This window comes from Salvelinus alpinus, chromosome 5 (genome assembly GCF_045679555.1).
Source record: "Salvelinus alpinus chromosome 5, SLU_Salpinus.1, whole genome shotgun sequence".
In the NCBI taxonomy this organism is placed as follows: Eukaryota; Metazoa; Chordata; class Actinopteri; order Salmoniformes; family Salmonidae; genus Salvelinus; species Salvelinus alpinus.
In genome coordinates, this window is record NC_092090.1 from 61518782 (window position 1) to 61538810 (window position 20029).

Consider the following 20029-nt stretch of genomic DNA (forward strand, 5'->3'; position numbering starts at 1 on the left):
CGTTCAGACGTTTTTGTGAGAATATTTTTTTGGGGGGGGGGGTGTCTCATGGTCTGACAAACACTGCTGTAGCTCGGCCACCTTCCACCGCATATGCGGAAGGCAGACATGAGCGGATGCATTGGATTGAGACGAAGCCCATGCAATATATCTCTAGCTTAAACTGATGGATTTTGATGGGGATTTTGTTATTATGTTACTTTGATTGACGCACGTGTTCGTCAGTTGACTTAAGGATACATTTTTTATTTATTTGTATTATTTCAAGAAATTATAAAAAGTTTGACAACCCTGTTTGTAATGCTTTTAAATCATGTACATCTCAACTGTTTATCTTTTCCAGTGAAGACATGGATGTCTCATGGTATGGTGAGGTATGCAAAATAGGTCAACTTTGAGCACCTTTAGCTCTTGAATAATTTGTAATTCAGGTCCAAAAAGTCACTTTCTGACCACTTCTACAATGGGCAAATATGTATGGAAGGTTTCGTTCCAATCAAAAGGGGTCCTGTCAAAGGGATTGAACAAAAACATTGTAAGACCATTAGACATCCTAGGGGTAACTTGTTCATACTGAAACAGTAATAATATGTGCAGCTTTGCAAACGTTGTAAGAACATTAGAGCTCATTGGGGGTTAGTGGTTTCCAGATGAAGCATTACTAGCGCTTAGGTGGGCCATGTGGTGGAGCTAGTAACATCATTAAAATACATCTTCATAAAAGACAGCCCTACGTTCTGGGATATCAAATCAATATTGAGCTATCTGCTGATTGGATTACGGTTAACCAAATAAATGTAATTTCCATCTCCCCAGGTCCCTCTGCAGCATCAAATATACACTGCTCAAAAAAATAAAGGGAACACTTAAACAACACAATGTAACTCCAAGTCAATCACACTTCTGTGAAATCAAACTGTCCACTTAGGAAGCAACACTGATTGACAATACATTTCACATGCTGTTGTGCAAATGGAATAGACAAAAGGTGGAAATTATAGGCAATTAGCAAGACACCCCCAAAAAAGGAGTGATTCTGCAGGTGGTGACCACAGACAACTTCTCAGTTCCTATGCTTCCTGGCTGATGTTTTGGTCACTTTTGAATGCTGGCGGTGCTCTCACTCTAGTGGTAGCATGAGACGGAGTCTACAACCCACACAAGTGGCTCAGGTAGTGCAGTTCATCCAGGATGGCACATCAATGCGAGCTGTGGCAAAAAGGTTTGCTGTGTCTGTCAGCGTAGTGTCCAGAGCATGGAGGCGCTACCAGGAGACAGGCCAGTACATCAGGAGACGTGGAGGAGGCCGTAGGAGGGCAACAACCCAGCAGCAGGACCGCTACCTCCGCCTTTGTGCAAGGAGGTGCACTGCCAGAGCCCTGCAAAATGACCTCCAGCAGGCCACAAATGTGCATGTGTCTGCTCAAACGGTCAGAAACAGACTCCATGAGGGTGGTATGAGGGCCCGACGTCCACAGGTGGGGGTTGTGCTTACAGCCCAGCACCGTGCAGGACGTTTGGCATTTGCCAGAGAACACCAAGATTGGCAAATTCGCCACTGGCGCCCTGTGCTCTTCACAGATGAAAGCAGGTTCACACTGAGCACATGAGCACATGTGACAGACGTGACAGAGTCTGGAGACGCCGTGGAGAACGTTCTGCTGCCTGCAACATCCTCCAGCATGACCGGTTTGGCGGTGGGTCAGTCTGGTGTGGGGTGGCATTTCTTTGTGGGGCCGCACAGGCCTCCATGTGCTCGCCAGAGGTAGCCTGACTGCCATTAGGTACCGAGATGAGATCCTCAGACCCTTTGTGAGACCATATGCTGACACATGCACATTTGTGGCCTGCTGGAGGTCATTTTGCAGGGCTCTGGCAGTGCACCTCCTTGCACAAAGGCGGAGGTAGCGGTCCTGCTGCTGGGTTGTTGCCCTCCTACGGCCTCCTCCACGTCTCCTGATGTACTGGCCTGTCTCCTGGTAGCGCCTCCATGCTCTGGACACTACGCTGACAGACACAGCAAACCTTTTTGCCACAGCTCGCATTGATGTGCCATCCTGGATGAACTGCACTACCTGAGCCACTTGTGTGGGTTGTAGACTCCGTCTCATGCTACCACTAGAGTGAGAGCACCGTCAGCATTCAAAAGTGACCAAAACATCAGCCAGGAAGCATAGGAACTGAGAAGTTGTTTGTGGTCACCACCTGCAGAATCACTCCTTTTTTGGGGGTGTCTTGCTAATTGCCTATAATTTCCACCTTTTGTCTATTCCATTTGCACAACAGCATGTTAAATTTATTGTCAATCAGTGTTGCTTCCTAAGTGGACAGTTTGATTTCATAGAAGTGTGATTGACTTGGAGTTACATTGTGTTGTTTAAGTGTTCCCTTTATTTTTTTGAGCAGTGTATATATCAGTCCCTTGTGTGTGTGTGTGTGTGTGTGTGTGTGTGTGTGTGTGTGTGTGTGTGTGTGTGTGTGTGTGTGTGTGTGTGTGTGTGTGTGTGTGTGTGTGTGTGTGTGTGTGTGTGTGTTTTTCCCACCTTTCTTTCTGTGTTCCAATGTCTATAATAAACTTACCAGGGAAATAGATTTGGTCTATTGTTCAGAAAACTGAAACACAAGCCCAGTGGCTGCTAAAGCCAAGCAATTCTGTTTGTACTCTTTCAACCTTTTCCAATGCTATAAACGCTCATGATTCTGTGAGCTGGAGAGGAGAGTGTCAGCTCTAGGCCTACAGAGGCAGTAATGTATTGTCACTGGAGCAAAGTGTTTCACATAAAGCCTGACATTATGACTCACATTCAGCTTAGGTATGATATAACCCAGGCGTCTGAATAGGCCGAGTTGGGCTCCAAAATATACAGATTCGTTTTGAAGAGTCACTTCAATCTTTCTGTGTGGGAGAGATTCAAATGAGGCATGTGTCGTGAGGAGTTTGATTTGTAAGCCAGTGAATTGAATCTAGACAACACAGATATGTGGGACACATTGGCAAACTGAAAAGAGGGAACAGAGACACACAGGGACACACACAACTCAAACAGCCCTACAGTATGCACATTCACACAGACACACACCTTTTCAGTGATGATCCGATCCACACACTGTTTTCCTGTCAGTGGCAGGTTGCACGTGTCCAGAATCTTGTGTTTTCCTCCCTGACAAAGATAAAGAGAAAAGTGGAGAGAGAATGAGACAGAAGAGTTTTTGTCAAAGGTCATACACCCACCACCTAGTTTAACTGGTCACTACGGCTACACACCAGCGTCTGTCCATCAAGAACTGTCGTAGTCTGTTTCTACTGTACCATACTATTCGCTATGACAGTTATCAGGGCTTTCGATATAATGTGTGGTAAGCGTCTTCACTGTCCACAGAAAAGCACCTGCGTGTGTGTGTGTGTGTGTGTGTGTGTGTGTGTGTGTGTGTGTGTGTGTGTGTGTGTGTGTGTGTGTGTGTGTGTGTGTGTGTGTGTGTGTGTGTGTGTGTGTGTGTGTGTGTGGAGGAAGGGCAGCTGGGCTCTCGTTATTCTCTGTACTAGGGGTGTGTGATCCTGCTGACCCTCCCTTTCATCCCCTACATAAACACATGTTTGTTTTACTATCCTTGTGGGGACCAAACAATTGATTCCCATTCAAAATCCTGTTTTGTAACCCTAATTGTAACCCTAACCCTAAACCCTAAAATAGCCTTTTTTTTTCTCTTCTTCTTGTGGGGGCCGATGTAACGTCCCCACTTTTCAAAAATGTCCTTGCTTTACTATCCTTGTGAGGAGACACACACACACACACACACACACACACACACACACACACACACACACACACACACACACACACACACACACACACACACACACACACACACACACACACACACACACACACACACACACACACACACACACACACACACAGGTTGCTGCAGACTGAGGGACCATGATAAATAAATAAGACCGGCGCAGCAGTCAACAGGTATCAGTAAACATCACCATGTCCCTATTCACATCCACCTGCTCCACCATCTGGACTGGGCTACAAGTACTCCCATTACAGTTGATAGGTCTGGAAAGCCACGGCCACAAATACTTCCATTACAGATCATCTATCAATTGTGACAGGTAGCCTAGCGGTTACGAGCGTTGGTTCAGTAACCGAAAGGTCGCTGATTCAAATCCCCGAGCCGACGAGGTGAAAAAATAGTGTCTGCTAAATGACTAAAATGTAAATCATAGGCCTGGACAGTAAATATTCCCATTACAGAGTTTTTTTTGGTGCATTTTACTGCCCTGATCAGGTGGGTACTACAGTATGTATTGGTAATGGATGAGAGTATTAGTCCATATAAGCACCAAGCAGCCTACGAGGAGCTCTGGGACTACTAGAGGCATCACTGAATCATTAGTTCATCCATTAGTGGAATCAGAAGCGCATCAACGGGACTGACTCATCACCCTCAGAGAGTGGAACAAGACATTATAGATGGAAGCTGCTGGAGGAATCCCCTTCATTAAACTCTGCTCTCTAAACCACTTTAGGAGGTTACGTCACAGAAAATATTTAGTAAAAAGGCAGCCAAGGAGAGCAGTATACGCATTAGCACATATCTGATGTGTAAAATATAGCTGATCTGGAGTCACACATAGACACATCTGGAACTGAGGTGGCCTTGGATTGGCACGCACACACACACTCTTACCTTAGCTGAGTGCTCCATGGTGACTACCACCTTGGTTCCAGCGCTGGCCACCAGATCCATGGCTCCACCCATTCCCTTCACCATCTTACCCTGAAGGAAAAAACAAAACACTACCGTAAACGGTACAGCTCAGGGGAACGTAAAGTAACGTATCTTCCACGCAGGCCACCAGGAACAGCCGATACAGAGTATGTTGCCAGTTGATAGCTTTCTGCATAAGTAGGCCTAAGCATAGTACAGCATATCTAACTTTCAACTAAATAGTGTGCCCAGCTGGGAATGCAACGGTATAAACACTGTATTACTGCAGAGTCCAGCCCTGCCTGGGTCAGCTTATTTCTTGTTAATGGACACAGTCAACACACACATCCCTCGCAGAGTATTGAGGTCTACATTCAATACAGAGCAGAAAAAACATTCATTTCCAAAACCAGTGAAGAATTTCTTAGATTAGAACATAAAAAAATGTAGAAAAATCATACACAGGCCTCTCATTTCTCTGGGTCCAATGAGCGTTACTGGCATGCACACACCCAGGGGGTCAGATTGCTGAATAACCTAATTAAAATCTGTTTTGCTCATCAATCGCAATAGCCTGCAATATCCAGGGAATATAGGATTGGTATGTATGCATATACAGTGCATTCGGAAAGTATTCAGAACTCTTGACTTTTTCCACATTACAGCCTTATTCTGAAATGAATACAGTTGTTTTTTCCCCTCATCAATCTACACACAACCCATAATGACAAAGCAAAAACAGCCATTTTTTTTAAGAACGGAAATTTACATAAGTATTCAGACCCTTTACACAGTATCTTTGTTGAAGCACCTTTGGCAGCGATTACAGCCCCGAGTCTTCTTGGGTATGACGCTACAAGCTTGGCACACCTGTATTTGGAGAGTTTCTCCCATTCTTCTCTGCAGATCCTCAAGTTCTGTCAGGTTGGATGGGGAGCGTCACAGCACAGCTATTTTCAGGTCTCTCCAGAGATGTTTGATAGGGTTTAAGTCCTGGCTCTGGCTGGGCCACTCAAGGACATTCAGGGACTTGTCCCGAAGCCACTCTTGCATTGTCTTGGCTGTGTACTTAGGGTCGTTGTCCTGTTGGAAGGTGAACCTTCGCCTTGAGTGCTCTGGAGCAGGTTTTCATCAAGGATCTCTCTGTATTTTGCTCCGTTCATCTTTCCCTAAATCCTGACTAGTATCCCAGTCCCTGCCGCTGAAAAAACTCCCCACAGCATGATGCTGCCACCACCATGCTTCACCGTAGGGATGATGCCAGGTTTCCTCCAGACGTGATACTTGGCATTCAGGCTAAAGATAGTTCAATCTTGGTTTCATCATACCAGAGAATCTGGTTACTCATGGTCTGAGGGTCCTTTAGGTGTCTTTTGGCAAACTCCAAGCGGGCTGTCGTGACTTTTACTGAGGAGTGGTTGCCGTCTGGCCACTCTACCATAAAGGCCTGATTGGTGGAGTGCTGCAAAGATGGTTGTCCTTCTGGAAGGTTCTCCCATCTCCACAGAAGAACCCTGGAGCTCTGTCAGAGTGACCATTGGGTTCTTGGTCACCTCTCTGACCAAGGCCCTTCTCCCCCGATTGCTCAGTTTGGCCGGGCAGCCAGCTCTAGGAAGAGTCTTGGTGGTTCCAAACATCTTCCATTTAAGAATGATTGAGGCCACTGAGTTCTTCAATGCTGCAGACATTTTTTAGCATCCACAATCCTGTCTCGGAGCGCTACGGACAATTCTTTCGACGTCATGGCTTGTTTATTTCTCTGACATGCACTGTCAACTGTGGGACTTTATATAGACAGCTGTGTGCCTTTCCAAATCCTGTCCAATCAATTGAATTTACTACAGGTGGACTCCAATCAAGTTGTAGAAACATCTCAGGGATGATCAATGGAAACAGGATGTACCCGGAGCTCAATTTCGAATCTCATAGCAAAGGGTCTAAATACTTATGTAAATAAGGTATCTGTTTTTTATTTTCAATAAATGTGCAAACATTTCTAAAAACCTGTTTTCGCTTTGTCATTATTGTGTGTTGGTTGATGAGAATTTTTTTATTTCATCCATTTTAGAATAAGGCTGTCATTTAACAAAACGTGGACAAAGGGAAGGGGTCTGTATACTTTCTGAATGCACTGTAGTCTATACGTTACAGTATATGAATACAGTATGCTTTAGCGTTTGGCATCTCTGGCTGAGGTGGACATGGGGAGAGGATGAGAGGAAGAAAGAGGGAAGGAGGGAGGGAAAGAGACACCCAATAAAGTTATTTTCTCTCTCTCCACCCTTGTTCATTCCAATTCATTCTGAATCAGGGTCCGGTTTCCCGATAGCGACGGAATTTAGGCTTACGAGTGTTTTAACGATGTATATATCCTACAACAGACAAAGATGTAACAAAATACCACGCAGAGAGAATGGTCGCGTCGTTGGATTATGTGTCGATGCTGACAGGATCGAAAGAAAGGGAGCGCTGCTCTCAGGTCAGCTTTCTCCATTCAAATCTTTCCTTAACATTAGAAATATTCCACAATACTGATGAGGGATCAGTTCCTAGTGAGATATTGCCACCTACGGCTGCAAATATTGACGTGGTTTATTCTAATGCTTACATGCTGACCAGACCGGACACGTTGGGTGCGCGAGCGTCGCAAAATACATTTAGAAATCCATGTTATTCAATTATTGCACCCACACTGCTTGCACGCGCCAACGAGCGTCTGCGTTGCCAAGGGCTAAAATAGAAGTCATTCCTATTTCTGACGCAGATCGCGCTGCAAGTCCTGCCTCTCCCATCTCCTCATTGGTTTATAGAAGCAGGTACCTACGTGCCATCTCCTCATTGGTTATACCCACGTGGGTGATTGAAAGATGAAATGTTTTGCCGGTTGTCGTGGTAATACTATGAAAGTGTAGATGCCAATCACCATATAAGTTCAAAGATGAAAAAGCCTGGAAGGAGGACAGATGACTAGAAACGATTCGGTTGGCCGTTTTATGTGTGGATTAATTGTCGGAGTAGAGGACCTTGTGCATTTCAGGTAAAATAACAACTCAATGTTTATATCCCAGGACAAATTAGCTAGCAACAGCAAGCTAGCTAAATAGGACAAATTAACTAGCAAGTGCAAGCTAACTAGCTAAATTGCCATAAATGTTTAATGCTTTTCGACCTGTCCCCAAATTAATGTAATTGGTTCAGAGTTTGTTTTGATATTTTAACCTGCGTGTCGTGATCCCGCTTGGTGTAGGGGGACAAAATACATTTATGCACAGTAGCGCACGATGGCGCACGCGCGCAGCCGGTTTGGGTTCCGTGTTACCCAATAAAAATGCCCTAAAACACGCAATTTGGCACATCATTGCGCACATGTTAGGCTACATACACATCATTAAAAAATATATTAAGCCAAATTACAGACAGTAGCAAATTATAACTCAATTGATTGAATAGGAAATGTATTTCAACATGAAATAGGCCTATAGCCTACTGTTTATATTTCACTGCAGTCATCTCGATTTTAATTTGAAGCATATTTTTATACATCACTTATTTGTATCAACTGCAAAGACATTGGTAACTTTGTATTTGTAGTCAACTTTGTTCTGGAGTTATCGGCGGTCAAAAAGAGAAATAAACCACGTGATTCTATATTTGGCGGAGATCTGTGTATAAAACGACACGGGAGGGTAAAAAATAATTAGCTGTTCTACGAGTGGTCTGATGCAGGCGTTAGATTACATGCGTTTTCAAGTGCAACGTTAATAACAATGGTTTTGGGAAACCGCTTGGAGATTTAACAATGCTCCTCACGAAGGTTCTAACAATGAATTTAGCCTAACAGAAACTGCAGTCTTTCAGGACTAGGTTAACACCGCTATGGTAGAACACCTCTTTAATGGCCATGCTCCCGTTTCTCCCAACCTTCTCTCTTTCTCTCTCACTGGTACAAAGCACCAGGATAAAACAGAGGAGACAGATGATGACTGAATACATACAATGGAGAATACATCTCAGAGGGCAAAAAGATAAGTCGGCAAATGCACAAAATGGAATCATCAGTTTTGTGAGGTTGACACTGGGAAGTCCCTCTGAAAGGACACAGTGCACTTTCTCCTATCGCCACAAGTTATTAATTATCTGCCCCTCAAAGAGCCTAGATCGCGCGCGTGTGTGTGGGTGCGTATCACCAGCCCTGGGAGATAACGGGCTGTGACCTGAGAGAGGCAGGGACAGATTTACAGCAGCGTTAGCTGGAGTAGACACCTGATAATGGACCATATCCCCCTCCGGTCTGCAGTTAGTGAAAAGGAGGGGTCCTAGTGGCACGACGATCGGCCATGTTGTTCCATTACTAGGCTGCCTCATAAAGTGCCTGGGTGCAAAGGCGAAACATACTGAAAGTAAAAATGCCAGCCTGATTTTCAGCAACATTTAATACTATATGAGACTATAACAGATAGCGGAGTTATTGATGGTAGCACATGGCCCAAAATATTAATTTACAAGTTTTAATATTAACATGGGCAACAACAGCACCATAACAACACAAGAACGGTTGATTGAGGAGAATAGGCCGCTTTGCCCTATTTTTACACTATGGGATAGACAGCAGTTTCTCTACCTCAGATACATGTGTTAAACACTCTACAACAAAGCTTTTAGTGTCCAACAAGCTTTCTCGGCCCTTAACCTTGTTCTGAACACCTCCAAAACAAAGTTCATATGGTTTGGTAAGAAGAATGGCCCTCTCCCCACCAGTGTGATTACTACCTCTGAGGGTTTAAAGCTTGAGGTAGTCACTTCATACAAGTACTTCGGAGTATGAATAGATGGTACACTGTCCTTCTCTCAGCACATATCAAATCTGCAGGCTAAGGTTAAATCTAGACTTGGTTTCCTCTATTATAATTGCTCCTCTTTCACCCCAGCTGCCAAACTAACCCTGATTCAGATGACCATCCTACCCATGCTAGATTACGGAGACATAATGTATAGATCGGCAGGTAAGGGTGCTCTCGAGTGGCTAGTTGTTCTTTACCATTCGGCCATCAGATTTGCCAATGCACCTTATAGGACACATCACTGCACTCCTCTGTAAACTGGTCATCTCTGTATACCCGTCGCAAGACCCACTGGTTGATGCTTATTTATAAAACCCTCTTAGGCCTCACTCCCTCCTATCTGAGATACCTACTGCAGCCCTCATCCTCCACATACAACACCCGTTCTGCCAGTCACATTCTGTTAAAGGTCCCTAAAGCACATACAGTGGGGAGAACAAGTATTTGATACACTGCCGATTTTGCAGGTTTTCCTACTTACAAAGCATGTAGAGGTCTGTCATTTTTATCATAGGTACACTTCAACTGTGAGAGACGGAATCTAAAACAAAAATCCAGAAAATCACATTGTATGATTTTTAAGTAATTAATTTGCATTTTATTGCATGACATAAGTATTTGATCACCTACCAACCAGTAAGAATTCCGGCTCTCACAGACCTGTTAGTTTTTCTTTAAGAAGCCCTCCTGTTCTCCACTCATTACCTGTATTAACTGCACCTGTTTGAACTCGTTACCTGTATAAAAGACACCTGTCCACACACTCAATCAAAATGACTCCAACCTCTCCACAATGGCCAAGACCAGAGAACTGTGTAAGGACATCAGGGATAAATTGTAGACCTGTACAAGGCTGGGATGGGCTACAGGACAATAGGCAAGCAGCTTGGTGAGAAGGCAACAACTGTTGGCACAATTATTAGAAAATGGAAGAAGTTCAAGATGACGGTCAATCACCCTCGGTCTGGGGCTCCATGCAAGATCTCACCTCGTGGGGCATCAATGATCATGAGGAATGTGAGGGATCAGCCCAGAACTACACGGCAGGACCTGGTCAATGACCTGAAGAGAGCTGGGACCACAGTCTCAAAGAAAACCATTAGTAACACACTACGCCGTCATGGATTAAAATCCTGCAGCGCACGCAAGGTCCCCCTGCTCAAGCCAGCGCATGTCCAGGCCCGTCTGAAGTTTGCCAATGACCATCTGGATGATCCAGAGGAGGAATGGGAGAAGGTCATGTGGTCTGATGAGACAAAAATAGAGCTTTTTGCTCTAAACTCCACTCGCCGTGTTTGGAGGAATAGAAGGATGAGTACAACCCCAAGAACACCATCCCAACAGTGAAGCATGGAGGTGGAAACATCATTCTTTGGGGATGCTTTTCTGCAAAGGGGACAGGACGACTGCACCGTATTGAGGGGAGGATGGATGGGGCCATGTATCGCGAGATCTTGGCCAACAACCTCCTTCCCTCAGTAAGAGCATTGAAGATGGGTCGTGGCTGGGTCTTCCAGCATGACAACGACACGAAGCACACAGCCATGGCAACTAAGGAGTGGCTCCGTAAGAAGCATCTCAAGGTCCTGGAGTGGCCTAGCCAGTCTCCAGACCTGAACCCAATAGAAAATCTTTGGAGGGAGCTGAAAGTCTGTATTGCCCAGCGACAGCCCCGAAACCTGAAGGATCTGGAGAAGATCTGTAGGGAGGAGTGGGCCAAAATCCCTGCTGCAGTGTGTGCAAACCTAGTCAAGAACTACAGGAAACGTATGATCTCTGTAATTGCAAACAAAGGTTTCTGTACCAAATATTAAGTTCTGCTTTTCTGATGTATCAAATACTTATGTCATGCAATAAAATGCAAATTAATTACTTAAAAATCATACAATGTGATTTTCTGGATTTTTGTTTTAGATTCCGTCTCTCATAGTTGAAGTGTACCTATGATAAAAATTACAGACCTCTACATGCTTTGTAAGTAGGAAAACCTGCAAAATCGTCAGTGTATCAAATACTTGTTCTCCCCACTGTACATCCATGGGTCGCTCCTCTTTTCAGTTCACTGCTGCTGGCGACTGGAACGAGCAGCAAAAAACACTCAAACTGGACAGTTTTATCTTCATCTCTTCATTCAAAAACTCCATCATGGACACTTTTACTGACAGCTGTGGCTGTTTCGCGTGATGTATTGTTGTCTCTACTTTCTTGCCCTTTGTGATGTCTGTGCCCAATAATGTTTGTACCATGTTTTGTGCTGCTACCATGTTGTGCTGCTGCCATGTTGTGTTGCTACCATGTTGTTGTCATGTTGTGTTGCTACCATGCTATGTTGTCTTCTTATGTAATTTTGTGGTGTCTCTCTTGTCGTGATGTGTGTTTTGTCCTATATTTACATTTTTATTTTTAGTCCCAGCCCCCGTCCCCGCAGGCCTTTTTCTAGGCCGTCATTGTAAATAAGAATTTGTTCTTAACTGACTTGCCTAGTTAAATAATGGTTAAATAAAACATTTTAAAAAATAGATCAATGAACTTTGGATTTGATTGTCTGAAAACACTTTGATCCCTGTGCAGGTCGATCCGGAGGTAAAAACAGAACCTTATCTAATGTGTGTGTCTCCTTGGTTTACATATATAGTCAAAGAACGAGAGAGAGGGAGAGAGAGAGAGAGAGAAAGAGAGAAATATAAAAAGATAGAGTAACAGATAGCTTTCAACCTTAATTGTAATGTAATATCACACATTTAATACAAATTTGAACGCCCACCAATTAGGTTGATTTGGTTTTATTTCTAGCCCGAGAGAGCGCCATTGCTAGGCAACAGTAAACCTAACCACCTCAGGCCGATCGAGGTAAGTAGTCCAGTCCTCTCACGTGAATTACTCCATTGTTGTTCTATCGATATTTATTCAACAATTGGAAACAGCACGTAGAGCTTTTCTTCACCCCTCTCCACCAGAATGGTGTTATTTCACACAAACAGTTGCTAAATACAATACAGGTGTCTTAAACAATATGACTTACTGCAGACTATTTGAGGTAAGAGGAGAACATTAAATTAATCGATATCGTCACTAATTGCCTTGTGTTTCTGGTAATATTTGGTGTAATTGTTTATCTTCAGCACAGTAAGCGGTTTAGATTTTGTTCTAGTAGTTTTAAAAAGGTCGAGCTTGCGTATTAAGGTGGCTGGTACACAAACTCAAACTGTGACTGGATAACTTGTCAGTGTAATGGGAAAGGGGATATCGGTTGAATGCATCTACCGAAATTTGTCTTCCGCATTTAACCCCTCAATTAGAGAGGTGCGGGGTGGGGGCTGCCTTAATCGACGTCCACGTCAACAGCACCCGGGGAGCAGTTGTTGTGAAGGTTAACTGCATTGCTCAAAGGCAGAACGGGCAGATTTCTCCACCTTGTCGGCTCAGTGATTCAACAAGCAACTTTTCGGTCACTGTCCCAACACTAACCGCTAGGCTACCTGCCGCCAAGGCCGCTGGTGTTTTCATCATTTCTGCCTGTCTAATCAGCCAATGTTATTGTGCAGCATTAACTAAATATAATTAATCCACTGCCAAACGTCGCCCAAGAGCAGGAGTAATTTAATTAACACGGCTTAAAGGACATTAACCCTGCGGCTCAGACCCAACTCTCAGGTTATTAATGTCCTCCTTGCTCTGATTGGCTCCTTTCACGTGCTGGAAGCCTGACTTACTGAACCCGCAATGTAGGTGCTTGGTTATGGAAACGTGTACATGTACATTTAACCCCCATGGTGCTTCCACAGCCAGGGCTGCAGCATTGCCCTCAGTGCCACACTATCAGAACCAACAGACCAACTTCTTGACAGGAATTAGCATTGGCCCAGTTGGTTATTTTATTCGTTCGTTCAGGCATTAGAGGCAAATCTACATGAAGATGTAAGGGAATGCATAATTCTATAGAGATTGTAATCTAGGACTAATATGACAGTTGCACTGTAAAACCCAACGTTTGAAGTTATTATAAATCACACTCTTTTAATATCACATCTTTTAATGAGAAAATTATCTTGATCCTTTTCTGACAGAAACATCCGTTTTGGGCCCTGCCTTGCTCATTCTACACTTTGATATGAAGCCTTGCTGGAGGCAGATCATACACGTATGGCTAACAAATAAATCAAATAAACATAGTCCATCAAATTGCCAAAAAAAGGTGTAATTGATGTTATCATATCACCATATTTCCACCTGTCATATACAAATACAAATAGGGACACCCTTCAAGGGGGAGAGGCAGCCTTAAAGTTCCATTGGTTCAGTCTTGTGTGGCCAGGCCAGGGCTGTCAAACTACCTCTAAAAGGCATGTACCTCCTCTGAACTGCTGGTGAATGCATTTCAGATAAGTGCATATTCAGAGTAATTCTGCGTGTACACCGAGAGTATCTGCCTGAACTGAATGGAATGCGTGAGATCTGAGTTGCATTAGTAAAAACATTGAAAAAATATTTTTTTAAATCCGGTTCACGTAACTGGTTATTTGGACATATCAGGATTGGGTGAAGGCGGTGCGTAAACCGCTTCGACTCGAACGCGTTGCACGTGTGCCCACACGGACTCTACATTTTTGCACACAGACGTTAATCACGCAGCTGACCAAATTACGCACAATTTTACTTCTGGGTTAACAGAGTAAGGCCCTGAGAAAGGAGGGCTGTACACGTACATCAAGGTGCCTCACGCTACAGAAACAGGAGATAGGCTTCTGCCCATATGGACCGTTTTGTTCAGACAAGGCTTACATGTCCAATGTTTACTTAAGTGCGGTAGTCGTAAAGGACAAAATACACTTTGGTTAAAAGCTCCTGACCAGAATATCGGAAGCCATTTACTGTTCAGTTCCCGACAATTCTACGTTGTACCGCCATCCTTCGTCAATGCCCAGCAGGTGACCTCTAACACACCGTGGCAACGTGCTGCTTTAAGCTGTTCATGAAAAGATTGTATATGACATTAAGGAAAATTCCAACCAAAAACTATCTTTGGTATTTGTTTTATTATTTCAAAATATTTTGCATGTCAGCAATCAAGTTTTCAAGATATATAACTTTCCCAAAAAATGGTTTGCCGGAACTCAAAATTTCTAACACGTATCAACACAGAAATGAATCACGCAGCTGACCAAATTACGCAAGATTTTACTTCTGGGTTAATAGAGATTAATTTGAGTGCAATACAGTTTTGCAGATTTATGACAATTATTGTTAACCTCTTAAAACTCTGACACCCTCTGGTGGCATTTTCTAAACAACGCATAATATTATATACTACCCTCATAAAGTACATTTCGCCTGTAGACTGACATTGGTCATCAGTTGAATGGTGTTTCCTCTGACACATCGGTCCAGCTGGCTTCCGGGTTAAGCGAGCGGGTGTTAAGAAGTTCGGCTTGGAGGGTCATGTTTCGGAGGACGCATGACTCGACCTTTGCCTCTCCCGAGCCCGTTGGGGAGTTGCAGCAATGAGACAAGATCGTAATCACGAAATTGGGGAGAAAAAGGGGGTAAAAATTACAACAACAACAAAAAAGGTAAGAACTGTGGGATTCTGATAAAGGTGTCGGAAACATCTGCAGAGCCCGAGATACAGTAGGCCAAAAATCCCTGAAAAGTACAGTTTTTCTGTTTGTTTCCTCTTCGTGGGGGGGATTAGAGATTTGAAAGTCTAGGTTTGAAATAGAATGTCACCAATTAATGTTCCAAAAAGGATTGTACTTTTTTTTTCTTCAGATCTCTTACCAAACGGTGGCGCTCTAAACATGCAAAAATTCCCATAGGAACACAGCCATTTTAAAAGTGCAGGGATTATACAACGTGCCTGTCTGGGTTGGGAAACACTGCACTAGATAGCAGTAGGAGATCACATGATGTCTCTTGGTCACTTGCATCTGGTTTGGGTAGTGAGTCACTGTGCCAAAATGGCTGAATGGATTTTCAAGCCTGACATCTTAAAATTAACTTAGCAATCAGGACATTCAAGTATATATATATATTTGAAAAAAACAAGGGTGAGGGGACTTCAAAACTCTTTTCCCCTTTCACGTTTCCTATTGTAAACGATGAGCTAGATCAACAGTGCATGTGGAGGATGCATACAAGGAAATGCATTCCTTTACAATGACCCTTTCCATGCATACTAAATGTTTGCACTTTTTGGTAACTTGACCTACATCGCATACTCTATGAATATGACAATAGAGATTCTTATGACATTGCCAGCAGTAAGATTCAAATGATGTCACTTTTTATTTTCTGACAATTCATTTTTTGGGGGTACCCCCCCAAACTCAACAGACCCAGTCCAAAAAAAACACTCAGAGTTTGGTCTTGGTAGCTACATGCTCCAGTTTAAACTGTTGCATTTATCAGGACTAGACTGTAAGAGGGAACTTGTAAGTGTACGGGTCTCCATAACGTCAAGTTGAAGTGGAGCAAAGGCAATGCTATTGTCTCTACTTACTCAGACACTTACAGTAGACAAGGCCCCTTCTGGTTGAATGAAAACAGTTCTAAATGGGCTACTTCAGCTGTAGTGTGGCCAATGAATGGAGGAACGTACAACACCCCACCCAGCAGAATGTTAACCAATCACATTCACGTTGTCATGCTGCGTCACACGGTTGCTAAGCTAATAGTCACACAATCCTTTCTAAAAAGCAGAGTATGAGTCAAGAAACCTGCCTATTTCCCTCAAAAGTACGTAATGTCACGATTCCAAAGCTATACGATATCACAGAGAACAAGTTAATTAGCTCAGAAAAAATATTTGTAATGTTGTACTTCTTGTTCACGTAATTCATGCTAATGCTGGCATTTTGAGCTAGCACACAATTGACTCTCATATACTCCTTGAAGGAGTCTCCTTGTCCTGGGGAAGATCTCAATTGCATACTCCTCACGTCCTCTCTCCTCACCTCCTTGTCAAAACCCATTGGATGAGAAAGCCAGAGGTCCCTATGACCTTCTCCTCCAATGGGCTTTGAGAAGGAGGCGAGGAGAGAGAGGATGCAAGCAGTACGCAATTGAGATTCTCCTATAGTCTCCTTGTCTCAGAATGGCCCAGAATGCACTGTGAAATACATTGACTACGCATGGGCAACGTACACAATGGGTGTAAAAGAGCGACTGCCACTAAATAGCAACTAATCCCTTTGAAAACGTGGCATCGATATGAGTCAGAAACATTTATTCTAGTGTCAAAATTGACTACAACGTGTTATTAGGATCATTTTGGTCATCAAGTCAGTCTGGTCTAAAATAGAGTTTGGAACCTCAGTGCGTCACAACGAGTAAATTAAGGTTGGGTTTGGATTACAATTTTTTTTTTTTTTTTTTTTTTAAATTTTATCCCCTTTTCTCCCCAATTTTCGTGGTATCCAATCGCTAGTAATTACTATCTTGTCTCATCGCTACAACTCCCGTACGGGCTCGGGAGAGACGAAGGTCGAAAGTCATGCGTCCTCCGAAGCACAACCCAACCTAGCCGCACTGCTTCTTAACACAGCGCGCCTCCAACCCGGAAGCCAGCCGCACCAATGTGTCGGAGGAAACACCGTGCACCCGCCCCCTCGGTTAGCGCGCACTGCGCCCGGCCCGCCACAGGAGTCGCTGGAGCGCGATGAGACAAGGATATCCCTACCGGCCAAACCCTCCCTAACCCGGACGACGCTAAGCCAATTGTGCGTCGCCCCACGGACCTCCCGGTCGCGGCCGGCTGCGACAGAGCCTGGGCGCGAACCCAGACTCTGGTGGCGCAGCATAGCACTGCGATGCAGTGCTCTAGACCACTGCGCCACCCGGGAGGCCACTGGTTTGGATTACAATTATGTCAACAAATCACACCCCCCTTTTGGCAAGCTCCATTTCCTGACATGTTTGCCAAGGTAGCCCGATTACCACCAGATAAAATGTGGATTGGCACAGTATCTGTATCAGCTGGCAATGACAATGAAAGGTAAATTGTACACATTGTTATATTAGCAGAACACTGATTTTATGGTATTATGTAAAAGGTTGTTTATTCTACACAGACCTGGTATTACATTTGAAAGTTATTAAAACAATTAGTTTAGAATATCTACATGAATTCAGCAATTGCATTATTCTCATAGTACTCTGTAAATCAAATCAAAGTTTATTTGTCACGTGCGCCGAATACAACAGGTGTAGACCTTACAGTGAAATGCTTACTTACAGGCTCTAACCAATAGTGCAAAAAAAACAACAGTAAAAATACATTTGAAAATAAGAGTAGCAAGGCTATATACAGACACCGGTTAGTCAGGCTTATTGAGGTAGTATGTACATGTATGGTTAAAGTGACTATGCATATATGATGAACAGAGAGTAGCAGTAGCGTTAAAGAAGGGGTTGGTGGGAGGTGGGACACAATGCAGATAACCCAGTTAGCCAATGTGCGGGAGCCCTGGTTGGTTGGGCCAATTGAGGTAGTATGTACATGGATGTATGGTTAAAGTGACTATGCATATAAGATAAACAGAGAGTAGCAGCAGCGTAAAGGAGGGGTTGGGGGAGGGCACACAATGTAAATAGTCCGGGTAACCATTGGTGAGAATGGGGACGTGCTCGGTGCTCCTTTTCCTGTAGTCCACAATCATCTCCTTAGTCTTGGTTACGTTGAGGGATAGGTTGTTATTCTGGCACCACCGGCCAGGTCTCTGACCTCCTCCATATAGGCTGTCTCGTCATTGTCGGTGATCAGGCCTACCACTGTTGTGTCGTCAGCAAATTTAATGATGGTGTTGGACTCGTGCCTGGCCATGCAGTCGTGGGTGAACAGGGAGTACAGGAGGGGACTGAGCACGCACCTCTGGGGAGCTCCAGTGTTGAGGATCAGTGTGGCAGATGTGTTGCTACCTACCCTCACCACCTGGGGGCGACCCGTCAGGAAGTCCAGGATCCAGTTGCAGAGGGAGGTGTTTAGTCCCAGGTTCCTTAGCTTAGTGATGAGCTTTGAGGGTACTATGGTATTGAACGCTGAGCTGTAGTCAATGAATAGCAATCTCACATAAGTGTTCCTTTTGTCCAGGTGGGAAAGGGCAGTGTGGAGTGCACAAGAGATTGCATCATCTGTGGATCTGTTTGGGCGGTATGCAAATTGGAGTGGGTCTAGGGTTTCTGGGATAATGGTGTTGATGTGAGCCATTACCAGCCTTTCAAAGCACTTCATGGCTACAGACGTGAGTGCTACGGGTCTGTAGTCATTTAGGCAGGTTGCATTTGTGTTCTTGGGCACAGGGACTATGGTGGTCTGCTTGAAGCATGTTGGTATTACAGACTCAATCAGGGACATGTAGAAAATGTCAGTGAAGACACCTGCCAGTTGGTCAGCACATGCCCGGAGCAAACGTCCTGGTAATCCGTCTGGCCCCGCAGCCTTGTGTATGTTGACCTGTTTAAACGTCTTACTCACGTCGGCTACGGAGAGCGTGATCACACAGTCGTCCGGAACAGCTGATGCTCTCATGCATGCCTCAGTGTTGCTTGCCTCGAAGCGAGCATAGAAGTGATTTAACTCGTCTGGTAGGCTCGTGTCACTGGGCAGCTCGCGGCTGTGCTTCCCTTTGTAGTCTGTAATAGTTTGCAAGCCCTGCCACATCCGACGAGGATCGGAGCCGGTGTAGTATGATTCAATCTTAGCCCTGTATTGACGCTTTGCCTGTTTGATGGTTCTGTAGGCTACTGATATATTCAAAGCTTCCACCTGTAGTTATTGAACTCAACCTGCAGGAGATTTGTTTGTTGTGATTGAGTGGCAGAAAACACCTACGGGCAAGGTTCTGACAGATGGTTGTCTTGTTGGTGGCAAGGCCACTCCCAAGAAACAACAACATCAAACCACACCCCCAACCCAACTCGCGTTTGGCTTCTGTTATGGACGTCAGCATTTTTTGAGGAGCAAGCCAAAAAAACGAGGCCAAATCAGCAGGTGCAGTTCCCCTTTAATACGATTCCAATGGAGTTTCCCATCTCCTCAAAAGTATCTCTGGTGTAGCTCAACCTGTGGCGTCACCATGACAACCGGTCAAATATGTTTCCCCTTGTTCAGTTTATTGTGTTGCACTCACTTTTCCTGCCAGCCATCAAACACTAAAGGAATTACGCCTTTACTTATACCGGTTTCTACTTAACAATTGTCTCGCTTTCTTGCTCTCATTCTCCCTTCTTTACATGCTCTCTCCTTTGTTCACACAGCGCCAATATTTTTAGTCTACTAGAAATGCCACTCTCTGTTTAATAACATAGCGACAGAAAAGCGAAGGCCTCGGTTTCCTAGACAACCAATGACAAGCATACAGAGTATTGGACAGGTAGACATGAAGACAAAGCCTTGTGTGTCCCAAAAGCCAGCATTTTGCAACTGGATTGGACAATAAGCTCGTTTAGAGTGTTCTGAGAAACACCAC

General features: G+C 44.2%; 1 protein-coding gene across 1 annotated transcript in view; it reads right to left on the minus strand.

Annotated features, from left to right (window-relative positions):
• Positions 1–20029, minus strand: part of oxct1a (3-oxoacid CoA transferase 1a) — a 138113-nt gene that overhangs the window by 21630 nt on the left and 96454 nt on the right. The window contains exons 14-15 of the mRNA XM_071402553.1: positions 4702–4791; positions 3081–3161 (exon numbers count right to left, since the gene is read on the minus strand). Of these exons, the coding sequence (XP_071258654.1) occupies positions 3081–3161; positions 4702–4791 (171 nt within the window). The remainder of the gene's footprint in view (positions 1–3080; positions 3162–4701; positions 4792–20029) is intronic.